This window comes from Colletotrichum truncatum (assembly GCF_014235925.2).
Source record: "Colletotrichum truncatum strain CMES1059 chromosome Unknown Contig_0001, whole genome shotgun sequence".
Classification (NCBI taxonomy): Eukaryota; Fungi; Ascomycota; class Sordariomycetes; order Glomerellales; family Glomerellaceae; genus Colletotrichum; species Colletotrichum truncatum.
Genome location: NW_027222398.1, coordinates 4,036,566 through 4,048,947, shown reverse-complemented (window position 1 = coordinate 4,048,947; position 12,382 = coordinate 4,036,566). Strand labels below are relative to the sequence as shown.

The 12,382-nt window shown below is 43.2% G+C and overlaps 3 protein-coding genes across 3 annotated transcripts; 2 read left to right on the top strand and 1 right to left on the bottom strand.

Annotated features, from left to right (window-relative positions):
• Positions 1-173: 173 nt before the first annotated feature.
• CTRU02_201105 (uncharacterized protein) lies at positions 174-344 on the top strand (the record flags this gene model as incomplete). Its single annotated transcript, XM_036730654.1, has 1 exon — positions 174-344. One exon carries the CDS (start codon positions 174-176, stop codon positions 342-344), a length of 171 nt encoding a protein of 56 aa, XP_036577678.1.
• A 2,172-nt stretch (positions 345-2,516) lies between these two features.
• On the top strand, positions 2,517-3,800 carry CTRU02_201104 (glycoside hydrolase family 61 protein; the record flags this gene model as incomplete). The annotated part of the gene is made up of 1 exon (XM_036730653.1): positions 2,517-3,800. One exon carries the CDS (start codon positions 2,517-2,519, stop codon positions 3,798-3,800), a length of 1,284 nt encoding a protein of 427 aa, XP_036577677.1.
• A 3,607-nt stretch (positions 3,801-7,407) lies between these two features.
• On the bottom strand, positions 7,408-8,907 carry CTRU02_201103 (transposase; the record flags this gene model as incomplete). Its single annotated transcript, XM_070203799.1, has 2 exons — positions 7,408-8,129; positions 8,196-8,907. 2 exons carry the CDS (start codon positions 8,905-8,907, stop codon positions 7,408-7,410), a joined length of 1,434 nt encoding a protein of 477 aa, XP_070062381.1.
• Positions 8,908-12,382: the final 3,475 nt, after the last annotated feature.

Below are 12,382 nucleotides of genomic sequence, written 5' to 3'. Positions count from 1 at the left end.
GCGATGCTAGGCGGCGACAATAACCCATTAGCAATACTTCATAAAGCCGCCTTCCATGCGCCGTTCATCACCCAATGGTTCGGGAAAAGATCAACAAATTAAACAACTTGAATTCGACTGCTCTCTAAATCACTTGGTTTAAAAAAAATTCAACCTACCCCATCAACACTAAAATGGCCCGATTGTCTCTATTCCCTATCACATCGGTCTTCAAGGCCTTCTTACTCGCTTGCATCATTCTCAAACACGTTGCCCTCGGCGTTGCAAGATCTTCACTTCGACATGCGTACATAGCTGTGCTTTTCCCATTGGTTCTCTTACAAATTATTATCCTTGAGGGTTGAGACAAACGTTTCTCGCCGAAACCGAAGGGCGGATGTCAAGAAGCCACACTGACGTCCGTCTCACTCAACTATCACACACCAAATCAAGGGAAGAAGAGCACACAGTTGCGCCACTCGATCATCTGGTCTAAAAGTCCTACTTAACTCGTTTCGGCCCCGTCGGCATTCGTCGGCTTGAGTCAAGAGTTCAACGGGCTGGCGACCGCCTGCCGCTCCCCTGCGTGTGTGCCCATCTCGTGGCTGCACGTCAAACAAGCCGAGTTTACTTCCTCGTGGCACACTCATACGTGTACATGCGCCTACATTTACGCCAGATATAACATCCTGAAGAAACGTGGTTGGAAGTTGTCCGTGTCGGACAGGGCTAAAGCTGCATGTTTTTTCTGTTTCTGTAGGCGACGCCTGAGATAAGATTTGGCGCTTTCTTTGGAAAGTTGGCCAAGAATGGCTGGGCCTTTCTGTCGATGAAAACGTCGATTCCCAGCGTCCTGGCATTTGGGCGCGGATCACTTGTAATTTTATCCCAGCGCTGCGGCTTTGGAGCGGGACTACGATTTCTAAACAAAAGTTTACGGACTATTGTTCTTCTGATAGCCTTCTAGCTGCACTAGAACCCGCAAATCCATCCTCTTCAAAACAAGAAAAACCTAGGCTTGGTCCAAGTGGCCTTCGCCACCGTTACGGATTCGGGCAGTTTAAGAGACACTCTCGGCAACAAACGAAGGTGATTGAACGGTTAACGCACCGGTTGCAGTATATGGGGTGATCGAAAAGGCTTAGTTGGGCAAGCAAAAGATTTAGTCATGTCTCAAAGTCTCGTTCAGAAAAGGTTGATGTGTTGTCTCTCTAGTGGCGCCTCCATGTTGAGGAAATCTAAAAAAGAATTCAGCTGCTGCTAAGATCTATTTCGCGACCAGTATAACTTCATTTATGGTCAGAATTTTAACATGGTTGGGTACTGTAATAAATGATAATCCTCGAGTGTGACGTTTTTCATCCAGTAAGCTTGATCAAGGCAGAGCCCTCCCTAAAGTCCGCCAGAGAAAAGTCTCCTTTTGTCTTATCCCTGCCGAGAATCTCCTTGCCATGAAATGTCAGCGATTGGACGTCATTATTCTTTGAAAATAAGTGATGTTGAGACACGTGGTGATATGTCTCCGGGCTATCGGTCTTTACAGGAGGCTAGACTCCCCGCAAAACTCTTAGCAAGTACACTGAGACTTTTCCGGCGCGTACTAGACCTGCAGTCGTCCCATGTGTTTCACCCACGCCGTTGAATAGGTGCAGAATGAAGCTCTAGATCCTCTATCTGATCTTAACCTGGGATGCATCGGCGCTTCGGCTTTGCCGATTGACATCAGAGTCGGTCTCTCGCAGTGTCACCCCCCCAGCCGCTGAGGCACCGCAAACATTCCTTTCCAAGCAAATCCCAAAATATACTGTCCCTTGCAGCAATTCCTGGAGAGTTTCTTGATTTCATTCCCATGGTACTCCTTTTCTGTGTCTAGTGTGCGCAGCGAATGTCTCCACAACGTCATCTTGGCGCCACAAAGCCATGGTCTAGACACGGTTGGTTTCTACCGCTATCCGCCACGAGCCGCCGCATGCAAAAAGCGTCTATGTTCCATGATATACCCGTTTTGCGGCTTGTAGTTCGGATATTTTATCTCACCTCTTTCCGCCTAGGCTTCCTGTTAGCCCGGTGGCGTGTGATGAGGCTTCAGCCGCATCTGGTTCCGGCAATTCATTGTCACCACCACATATTGTTTTACAAACAACCGATATATTTTTTTCTTCTTGGGAGAGGCCAGAACTAACCTGCATCGTCTAGTAGTATTTTGAGCCAAGACCAAGGCAGCTCGGCGAGCTAGTAGACTGGAACCTGCCATGCTCCCTGCCAATATAAAAGGGTAACTGAAGGAGACTTTGATGGTTGAAATGTCTAAGTCAGTTTACCCCTAGCTTCGCTCGATCACCCGTGGTGAGCACGTGGACCATTATATTATATATATAATAAGAATATTGGCACGAAGTTAGCTTTTTCACTCGGTTGTTCTGGCACAGGCTGCCATCGGTTTCGCGATCCTTCCTGAGTCTTTTTGAGTTGACTCCCTTTGGTCGACAGTCCTCAAATAAACAGCTTCAGTCGCTGTTCGACACCCCTAAAACAACATGGGATTTCGAAAGACATCTCACCTCTTCGCCACATTGGCCTCAGTGGCTTCTGTTGCCGCGCACGGCCACGTTAAAAACATCATTGTCAACGGCGTGTCATATCGCAACTACATACCTGTCCAAGATCCTTACAGTAGCAACCCGCCTCTTGTCGCCGGATGGGCTGCGGATCAACGTGACAATGGATACGTCGACCCTACTGCGTATGGCGAGCCAAATATTATCTGCCACAGAAGTGCTGTTTCTAGTAAAGCTCGCATTACGGTCGCTGCCGGAGATACCATCCATCTACAATGGACCGAATGGCCCGATAGTCACAAAGGACCAGTCATGGATTTCCTTGCCAACTGCAACGGTCCATGTGACGCAATCAGGAAGGAAGACTTGCGATTTTTCAAGATCGACGGTGCTGGCCTCATTAACCCCCCTCAGCAAACGAACAGATGGGCAGCCAGTGTGCTGATCGATAACGGAAACGCCTGGCTTGTCCGAATTCCTCCCAACATCGCACCGGGCCATTACGTCCTCCGTCACGACATCATTGCTTTGCACAGCGCCAACCAGCCTAATGGAGCACAGAGCTATCCCCAGTGCATCAACCTGGAAATCACAGGCCAAGGCACTGACAACCCCCCCGGGATTCCCGGCACCGCTCTCTACAATTCAAATGATCCCGGCATCTTATACAACATCTACCGGGACAGACTTAATGACTATGTCGTTCCTGGCCCCTCGATCATCTCTGGCGGAGTCTCCATGCTATCTCAGAGTAGGCTTACCTTCACTTCCGAAGGTAGCGCTACACCTTATAGCACTACTTACGCGAGCTCATCGGCTCGTGCCACCAGCAACGCAGCGGTTTCCAGCTCCAAGGTTGTCGTCAGTTCCTCTGACCCCGTAGAGCCGACCAGCAGAGTTACCGATGGTAACAACCCCTCCGCCAGCATTGATGTCCCTCCAAAGACACCCACGCCGACCACTCTTCGAACTGTCACCGACTCTCCGCCAGCGACTACGAACCCTCCATCTCCGGCGCAAGTCACCCAGGCTCTCTACGCACAGTGTGGCGGCAGAGGCTATAACGGCCCGACGCTATGCCTGCCCTATGCTACCTGCTCCTTTGTAAACGAATGGTACAAGCAGTGCGTACTGGCTCCTGCTAACGGAGGACTACCATTGTACAGCCAATGCGGTGGACATGGGTATACTGGTCCTACCGAATGTGTTACTGGCGCACGGTGCCATGTTGTCAACCCTTATTACTCTCAGTGCCTTCCATGAGCATTGTCACGCAGACGCGTATAGATCGTATAGATTCACCAAGAAACTATTCACGAAGAGTCATTTAATCGTTAGAAATGGCATTTAAGCGTAGCTTGCAAGCTTCGGAGGGCGTGTGATTTGGTAGCTGAGTAGACTTTCGGTAATCTGTCAGCAAATAGCTTAATGAAATAATGAAGTATGTCCTAAACAGTTCAATCCAGTATATTCTTGCAGCTGTTTGTTCATCAGGGGGCTGGGGCAAGTACCTGGACTGGTCGTCAATTGTCCTTTGCTTGATGCTGGGTTCAGTGCTCTGTGGGCTTTCCATTCGCAGTATTTCAGTCATTGAAGGAGTAAGGTGTTATGCAAGGGGTCTGAGGCTTCAGGTTTCACATCACTACCTAGATCATTCCGTCTGCAAAAGTTTTGGCGTCTTTCAAGTTATAGGCATCAGGTTGAACGGCTCCGACCTAGTTGCAAGTGGAGGATCTTCACAGATGAGAGGTACACATGCAAGGCCGGAGACAATTTGTGGCAGTTGATGAGGAGTTAATCATTTGAGCATGCGTCTGATCTGCGCTGTCTTTGATAACAGACTGATGTAAAATAATAAAATGAGAATCAGATTCTTTCATTTCGTCGGTCCTTCCCGGTTGCTACCCAGAGGGACATATTGCAGTAAGCGATATAAAGCAGGCAAAATAAGCACAATCTGCCTTTTGCTAACAATTGCTGACATCTGCGCTAGCTTATGCATATTTGTTAGTGCCCCAGGGCCCAAGATAAACGTATTACAGATCGTTTTCTGCCTTGCTAGGGTGTGGAATGACCATCCATTTTGCAGTGAAAGTCCCCGGAAAAATGAGGACTACGCAAAGGGGTCGTTGTAAGGAGTGCCTAGCCGGAAGCGCGAAATGCCGAAGGAAAAGAGGATGAATTCGGGTAGCTCAGGCGGAAGGGTGGCCGGTTGAGCGTAGAGGCTGCATTGTCAAAGTATTGGCGAGTGTTGTATCCTACTTTGCTGCAAACTTCCTTCATTCTATGGCGGTTACTTCACAGATGGAAAGTACAGTTGATATCGTGGACTGCATCAATATGGGCTGTATTCATAGCAGATGCGTGTTGACGGACTGAATAACGAAGGAGGCACAATTCATTAATCTTGTCGCTCTCAGCTATCCCATGGCTCAGAGCAAAAGCCGTGACTTCCGGATAACAGCTGTGGGAAAATACCCACCGAAATAGCTTTGGCACTTACTATCGGCATATTGTGTTGGAGCGAGGCATACCTTACATACCACTAGTAAGCTGACCGCATACATAAGTATGACATGTCACAGCGCGTACAAGCCCACAGAGTGAATAAATTGGGGGCAGCAGAGCTTGGCATTGGCGGGAAATATCTTACAAAATCCTAGCATAAGCCACGGTTCAACATCCTTCCCGACGGCGGTAGGCTCACACGGACCTTTGTGCAGATATAAGGTTTAATATACGGGCCCGCAATGCCCTTGGCGGCTGAGTAGAGTGCTTACGGCCATACACATGATATTAGAAAAGGTTAAAAATAATAGCACATGGAGCCGGGCCTCCTTTGAGAAATAATTTACTGACAAAAAAGCTAAAGAAAGAAAAATTTGTCTATTGTTATATTCGCCATCTACAAAATGCTTGCCATTTTTGAATAACAGCATGGAACACACAACCCAAGAAAGTTGGATGCCAACTATTATGTGAAAACTTTTTGATCCTCCTGTTTATTTTTATGATCAGGGTTAGATATGGTTTCACAAGTTAACTACCAAGGCCTGGGCATCCAGCATGACGCTATATAGGAATGGCGTTCAACGAGATTACCATTTACGGCAGCATCGGATCTATTGATGCTCTATTTAGAGTCTCCTCAAAACATTGTTTTGTGGGTCCCAGTTCGCTTCGATCCACGCTCATGGTCAGTAATGGCTATGTTGGTTCACTAGGTTACTCTCCCAGTGCACCTCGTGTCACCTTTGGTAAACCGACAGAAGATTGAAGATGTAAGGTGGTTGGGCTGGTAGAAGTGAACGGTGCGTAGCTAGAGATAAGGATAGAAGGCTCTACCATACTTATGGAAAGTAGACGGATATCTGCAAAGATACATCTTCTGTTCACGTCTTCTATATCTTCTGCTGCTGTCTCATAACATGGAATGCCCAACGAGAGAGAAACATTAAATATAGAGGTTATATAATAGGGGGCCCACCACAATATGAGACATTTTATCAGAAGTAATTGTAGAAGAACGCACTATCATTGTTGCGATAGTTGGAATACGGAGTCGTGTAGCACTTCCAGCCACACGCCCGCTAGGCTGAGAGGCCTAAGCCTCCCAGACCCACGTAACAGGCCAAGGGGGAATATCCCTACCTTCTAGTCAATAATACTACTTTCAACTATCATAAACTATTGATTAGAACTAATTTACTATTATTTGTTATTAACGAACGGAATTCCGTTTTACCCTTTATAAAACCTATACTAATTAGTAGTAAACCTTATAGTTGCTATTAATTTAGTTAACTTTATAATTACTACTCTGCTACGGATAAACCGTAGATTAGCAAGGTTAATACTAGAAGAAACGACTTCTTAAACTAGATACCTAAGCCTAGGTAAAAGTAGGGATTTCGTACTAACGAGAGAAGAAGCGAGAGTAACTAGGATCTACGGAAACTAGTAGAAGAAAGCTTCTTTTCCTTGAATCTACTAGCAATCCGATTATTTGAGTAACCTAGGGATTGCTATGCTTACTTTAGGCGGGATAAAGTTAATCGTAGCTAATTATCGCTAGTAAGAGCATTCTATTACGCGTTTTTAATTACTAGAAGAAGAGACCTACCGAATCGACGGTCTTCTAACTTCTTTACGTTATAAAAGCGAAGATTTACGAATCCTATAAGGGATAATAACTTCCCTAACTATAACTATCCCCTACGCGCGGTACTAATTACAAAGCGCCTGCTAGTTTCTTAATAAATCCCTAGACAAGGTACTAACTGTAAGGCGCTTATTATAAAAGACCTCCCTACTAGAAGAAGAATACGCTGAAAGGCAAGCAAAGACTACTAGCGGTAATCCGCTTATATAGCTATACGTATATGCTTCCGAGGCTACGGCTTAAGAGAAATATATATAGTTATAAGCGTTATAAAGCTAACTATCTACTAGATTCTAAACTTCCTAATAGTAAGGAGCAAAGCCTAAAGCGAGAAAGAAAGATTTACGAAAGAATCTATAGTAGAACTTTCTCCTTACTAATTCGAGACCTATATATACTTTTATACTTTTTAAGAATATTAGTAAGAACGGCGCTAACGGAAATAAACGACGAACCGACGAAAATCCCTAATTTTACGATTCTTTCCCCTTAGAATCGTAATATCCCGAATCGTCTTTTAACTCCTACTTCTAGGCTTATATCTTATACTAATCGTAGCTAACGCTATTAAGGATTAGAATTTAAGATTCTAAATAGAAGTAACGTACATGATAAGCGAGTGAGACAGACAAGCGAGTGAGACAGTAAACCAGACCTTCGCGACAATAATATCGAAATCTATAACAAGAAATCTTAGATTGATTAATACTACTCGGATTCCTGTTCTTCGGATGTTTCCTCAATAAATTGACATGTTCTCGCGTTGTGGCCTGTATTCCCGCATACGCCACACCGACGATGAGTCGTCTCAGACCTCACTTTGCGACCACTACTCCGTCGCGTTTCCTCTTGTAGTTGCGTGTCTGCCTCTCTTTGCGACTGTATATCCTCTCCAGTAGATATAGTAAGACTTCCTCCTTTCTGTAGACGTGTTTTCTTAGCCCTTCGACGCCGACTTAATATTGCATTCTCCTCTCGAAGGATTTGAACCTCTGACTCTAGTAATGCTACCCGATGCCCTAGTCCTTCTGTCCCTCTGGCTAGCTTACTCACAGCACTATAAATTGATGCTGGAGAGCTGCTTCGGTGGCGTGAGATTCGACTCTTAATAAAAGTAGACTGTGATCTTGCTTCGCTTGGGTTGCTCGGCGTCCTAGAGATCCAAGGGTCTGGTGTCTGAGGGACCCCCTCCTCAGGCGTTGGCGTTCGGAACTTTACATCCAGCTTTGAGAGAACACTTTCTGCATTCAAAGGGACAAGTCCAGCTCCTCGGAAACCTCCCTGGATATTTTTCCTCGTAAAAGACTGCTTAAAAGCTTCGTGAAATGCTGCAAAGAAATCTTCCTTCGAGATATGGGTTGTGCCTCGCCGCATCTTATTCTCAATTTGCCGACCGTAGGCATTCTTTAACGGCTGAAAACAACCAACATCTAAGGGTTAAAGTAGATGAGACGAGTGAGCCGGCATGCACAGTGTAATAATGTTGTTTTCTTGACAAAAGAGCTCGAAGGCTGCGGAGTGGTGACTTTCATGACCATCAACAACGAGGAGGCGATATTTCCCAGACGTACGTGGTTTTGTATAAATGTCGAAGTGTCTGATCCAGTCAATACCTCTCTCGTTTGTTGTCCATCCATTTTCAGACGTTGCAATAGCCCAATCGCCCGGAAGAGAGGTTTCTATATACCAGCTTGAGAGGTGATACTGGCCTGCAACGATGATGTATGGCGGGATGCTCTCCCCTTGGGAATTAATAGCCTGGATAACTGTAACCCATTCCCTATTGCCAGGCTGTGTCATCTTCGTATTTGAACGCCTTTCAGCACTTGTAACAACCATTCCAGAAGCAATAACGCCCATCATAAAGCCGGTCTCATCAAAGTTGTAGATATCAGCATCAGCAATACCATACTTCGCAATTGTATTCTTCACAAGCGAAAACCAGCCACGAATCACCTCTGGATCTTCGCATTGAGCTCTCTTATAGTCATACTTGCGAAAGAAACGCGTCCTAAGCTGTGGTTGTCGCTTGACGAAATTAGAAGCCCAGCGCTTCCCAACTGGAGGCGCGTCGCGCTCTGCGAGAAGTCGATTAGCCATTTCTTCCACACCACTCAGCCGGGGAGGAAATAATCGCGCATCTAGGTCGAGAATATACTCAACTATTGTCTTCTCTTCTAAATCTGATAAATTCCGTGAATTAGGCATGCTGTCGCGTCGTGAGACTATTCCCTTTAGTCGCCGGCTTAATGTTGCATGACTGACTGTATAGAGTGCACCTGCGGCCCGAGCACTAAGTTTTGGGTCATTTCTCATTGCTTGAAGGGCAATTTGTAACCTTCTTTCAATACTAGCTGATTCCATGATTTATTGTAGAGGAAAAGGTGCCGGTCGCGTCAAGGTGCGACGGTCGCGGTTTACTGTCTCACTCGCTTGTCTGTCTCACTCGCTTATCATGTACGTTATAAGTACGAGTATAGCGTAAAAAGAAAGGCTAGACTAGACTATTTACTTTAGTAGTTATAAATAGCAAAACCTATATTATTAATATGCTACGTAGTCTAAAGACTTTCCGGTCTACCGTAGTTAAACTATACTATAAAGATCCTGATTAACTACTTAATTCTATCGCTATGCTAGAAGAAGAAGAACCCGAAGCTAAGATACCGTAGTAGGAAGTAGTATGCGACGAAATTATCGTCGCTAGCGGAAGTAGTAAACCGGACGAACCGTAAAAGGCACCGGAGCTACCGAGAAGACGCTCGGGTAGACCTTAGAAGAGACTATTACTAATCGCCTACTTTATAAAGGAATTTAACGATAACCTAGATTATTAATAAATATTCCTATCGATTAAGGAGTAAGTAGACGAAGAATTAGTAATTAAACTACGACGAGAAGGTATTATTACTATACTAAGTAAACTATTCGAATAGTTAACTAAATAAGAGATTAACAGCCTTATTACTAGAAGAGTATTTAAATTTACCTAGTTTAATAAGAGAAGGTATTAAAACGTACGAATCTTCTAATCTCGTATCGTTAATAAAGTTAAAGGTAAAATAACTAAACTTTACGAGAAATCGAGACTTATAATATAGGGTTACGCCGACGATAGCAAGAAGGCTATATTAACCTAATCGCTAACGATTTAGCAGGCAAGTTAACGGCTAATTTTATTAATTACCTTGTTACTCCTACGAGAAGGGAAATAACTATAGCTTCGAGATATTATATAAGCCTACGTTTAATCCTTTATAAGGCTTAATTATATTATTCTCGCCTACCTACCGAAGTAAATTTAAGACTAGTACTTAAAAGGGATTATTATAAAGGTTGTAAAGCCTTTATATGGAATCGTAAAAGCTAAAACCTATTAGTAGGCAACGTATTATAAGCATTATAGAGAGAATCTCTAGATAGTTACTTCTTTATACGATCTATACCTATTAATCTTATCTACCGAAAATCTATACTTTAGCTATATTGGTATATAAACCGACGATACCCTCGGTTTATTAGATAAGGCGTTTTTATAATTAGAAGACGAATAGTTAGAAAAAGCAGCTTTTATAGTAAAAGCGAAGAATATCCTTATAATTAACAAACCCTTCTAATTTAATAGAGGGATAGTCGCGTTATTAACTAATAATTTAATTAATTTAAGGTAAAAGGGATAAGCTAAGAAGTTACGATATATTAAGACTACTAAACCTAACTTAAAATAGCAATATATCGAACAACGCGCTAGAGGGGCGTATATCGCGTTAATTTGCTAACCTGAGGCTTGTTTCGATTTATCTACTACTGCTTAATACTAAGACCCTTTGCTAGAAGCGATAAAAGTACTAAATCAACGGATTCGATAGTAAATAAAATCGCCTAACCGAGGAATAACGTTTATCCTACTCGACCTTATAATAGCTAAGCTATTTGTTTTCGTTAACAAGTTGTTTGCTAATAACTATAACCTTTCCTCCTAATTAAGGTTTTTGATTATCTTAGCTAACGATACTTCCTCTAATAGTAATAACGGAGAATTTACGATTTACGGTAACCTCGTTTATTATAGCTTTACGAAGAGTAAACGAGTTACTTATAGCGTATTAGCGTTAGAGATCTACGGGATAGTCGCTAGCGTCGATATAGCTTACGCCTTCGCTATAACCTTAGCGATAATTACTAACTACCTTAACCTATTAACGATTTAGATAGTTATCTATACCGATTCTTATTTGCTATATAAGTATCTCGTAAAGCTAGATATTATTAAAGAAAAGCGACTTATAATCGATATTATAGCGTTAAGATAATTGTATGAAAGACGAGAACTATAAGAAATTCGTTAGATTAATAGCGAAGACAATCTTATTAATGCCTTTACGAAGAGCAAACTAAATCAAGCCTTCGAGAGATTTGTTAATAGTAATACGATAACGATACGTATAGAGGGATAGGTAATAAGACCGTAACTACGGGAGAAAGTAGGGATAGGAGGCTGAATTGACGAGGAGACGGAACTATATAGGGATAACGTATTCTAACCGCTTTAATACTATAAAAAGAGAGTTTCCAGTGTTGCGATAGTTGGAATACGGAGTCGTGTGGCACTTCTAGCTACACGCCTGCCAGGCTGAGAGGCCTAAGCCTCCCAGACCTACGTGACAGGCTAAGGGGGAATATCCCTACCTTCTAGTTAACAACACTACTTTCAACTATCATGAACCATCGATTAGAACCAATTTACTGTTATTTGTTATTGACGAACGGAATTCCGTTTCACTCCCTGTGAAACCTATAATCATACCTTGCTGGTTGTAGCTTTGCTAAAAGACGCTTGTTGACGAATGCGGCGCAGTGAACCCGGGTGAGAACTTGTAGAGGCGGATGGACTGAAAAAGTCTTCCCTTAGGATCACACGATTCTCTATATCCAATCAACAGAAAACGATACATTGTTAAACTGGTTATTAAGCTTCAAGATTCAATGCCACGTGCGTAGACTGATTCCACATCATGGAAGCAGAGCCCATGTGAGACCCGCCATGGTAGGAGCCCCTTACAGGTAGTAGTAATTGAAATCATCAACCACAAAAAAAATACTCATGCTTTGAATTGATTTCGTACCTTCTCGTGGCAGTCAATCGTGCTGCGTCGTTATCAAAATGATGTTTACCTTATGTGAAGTAGAACACAGAAACAGGAATTGCGCTCATATCTGCTACTGAAACAGTAGCTTTTCAATTCATGCCACTAATCATGAATAGAGCTTTAGAAACTTGGGCACTAAGTAACGTCCCACACCCACTTCTGGGCACCCCCCACATTTGGGCACCCCATTTACACCAAAAACGCCGTTTTTCGAAATTCTATATTAAACTAACTACTATACTTACTAAGAAAAGAAAATATATATAAACTATGTTAAGTATAATTATAGCCATCTAATTTTTTATAAAGGTTTAAATATAATAATAGTTATAATATAGAAGTTTAAAACTAAAAGCTTTAAAATGTTAGTAGATACTAGTAACTTACTGTAGGTTTCACAGGGGGTGAAACAGGGGGTGAAACGGAATTCCGTTCGTCAATAACAAATAACAGTAAATTGGTTCTAATCGATGGTTCATGATGATTGAAAGTGGTGTTGTTGACTAGAAGGTGGGGATATTCCCCCTTGGCCT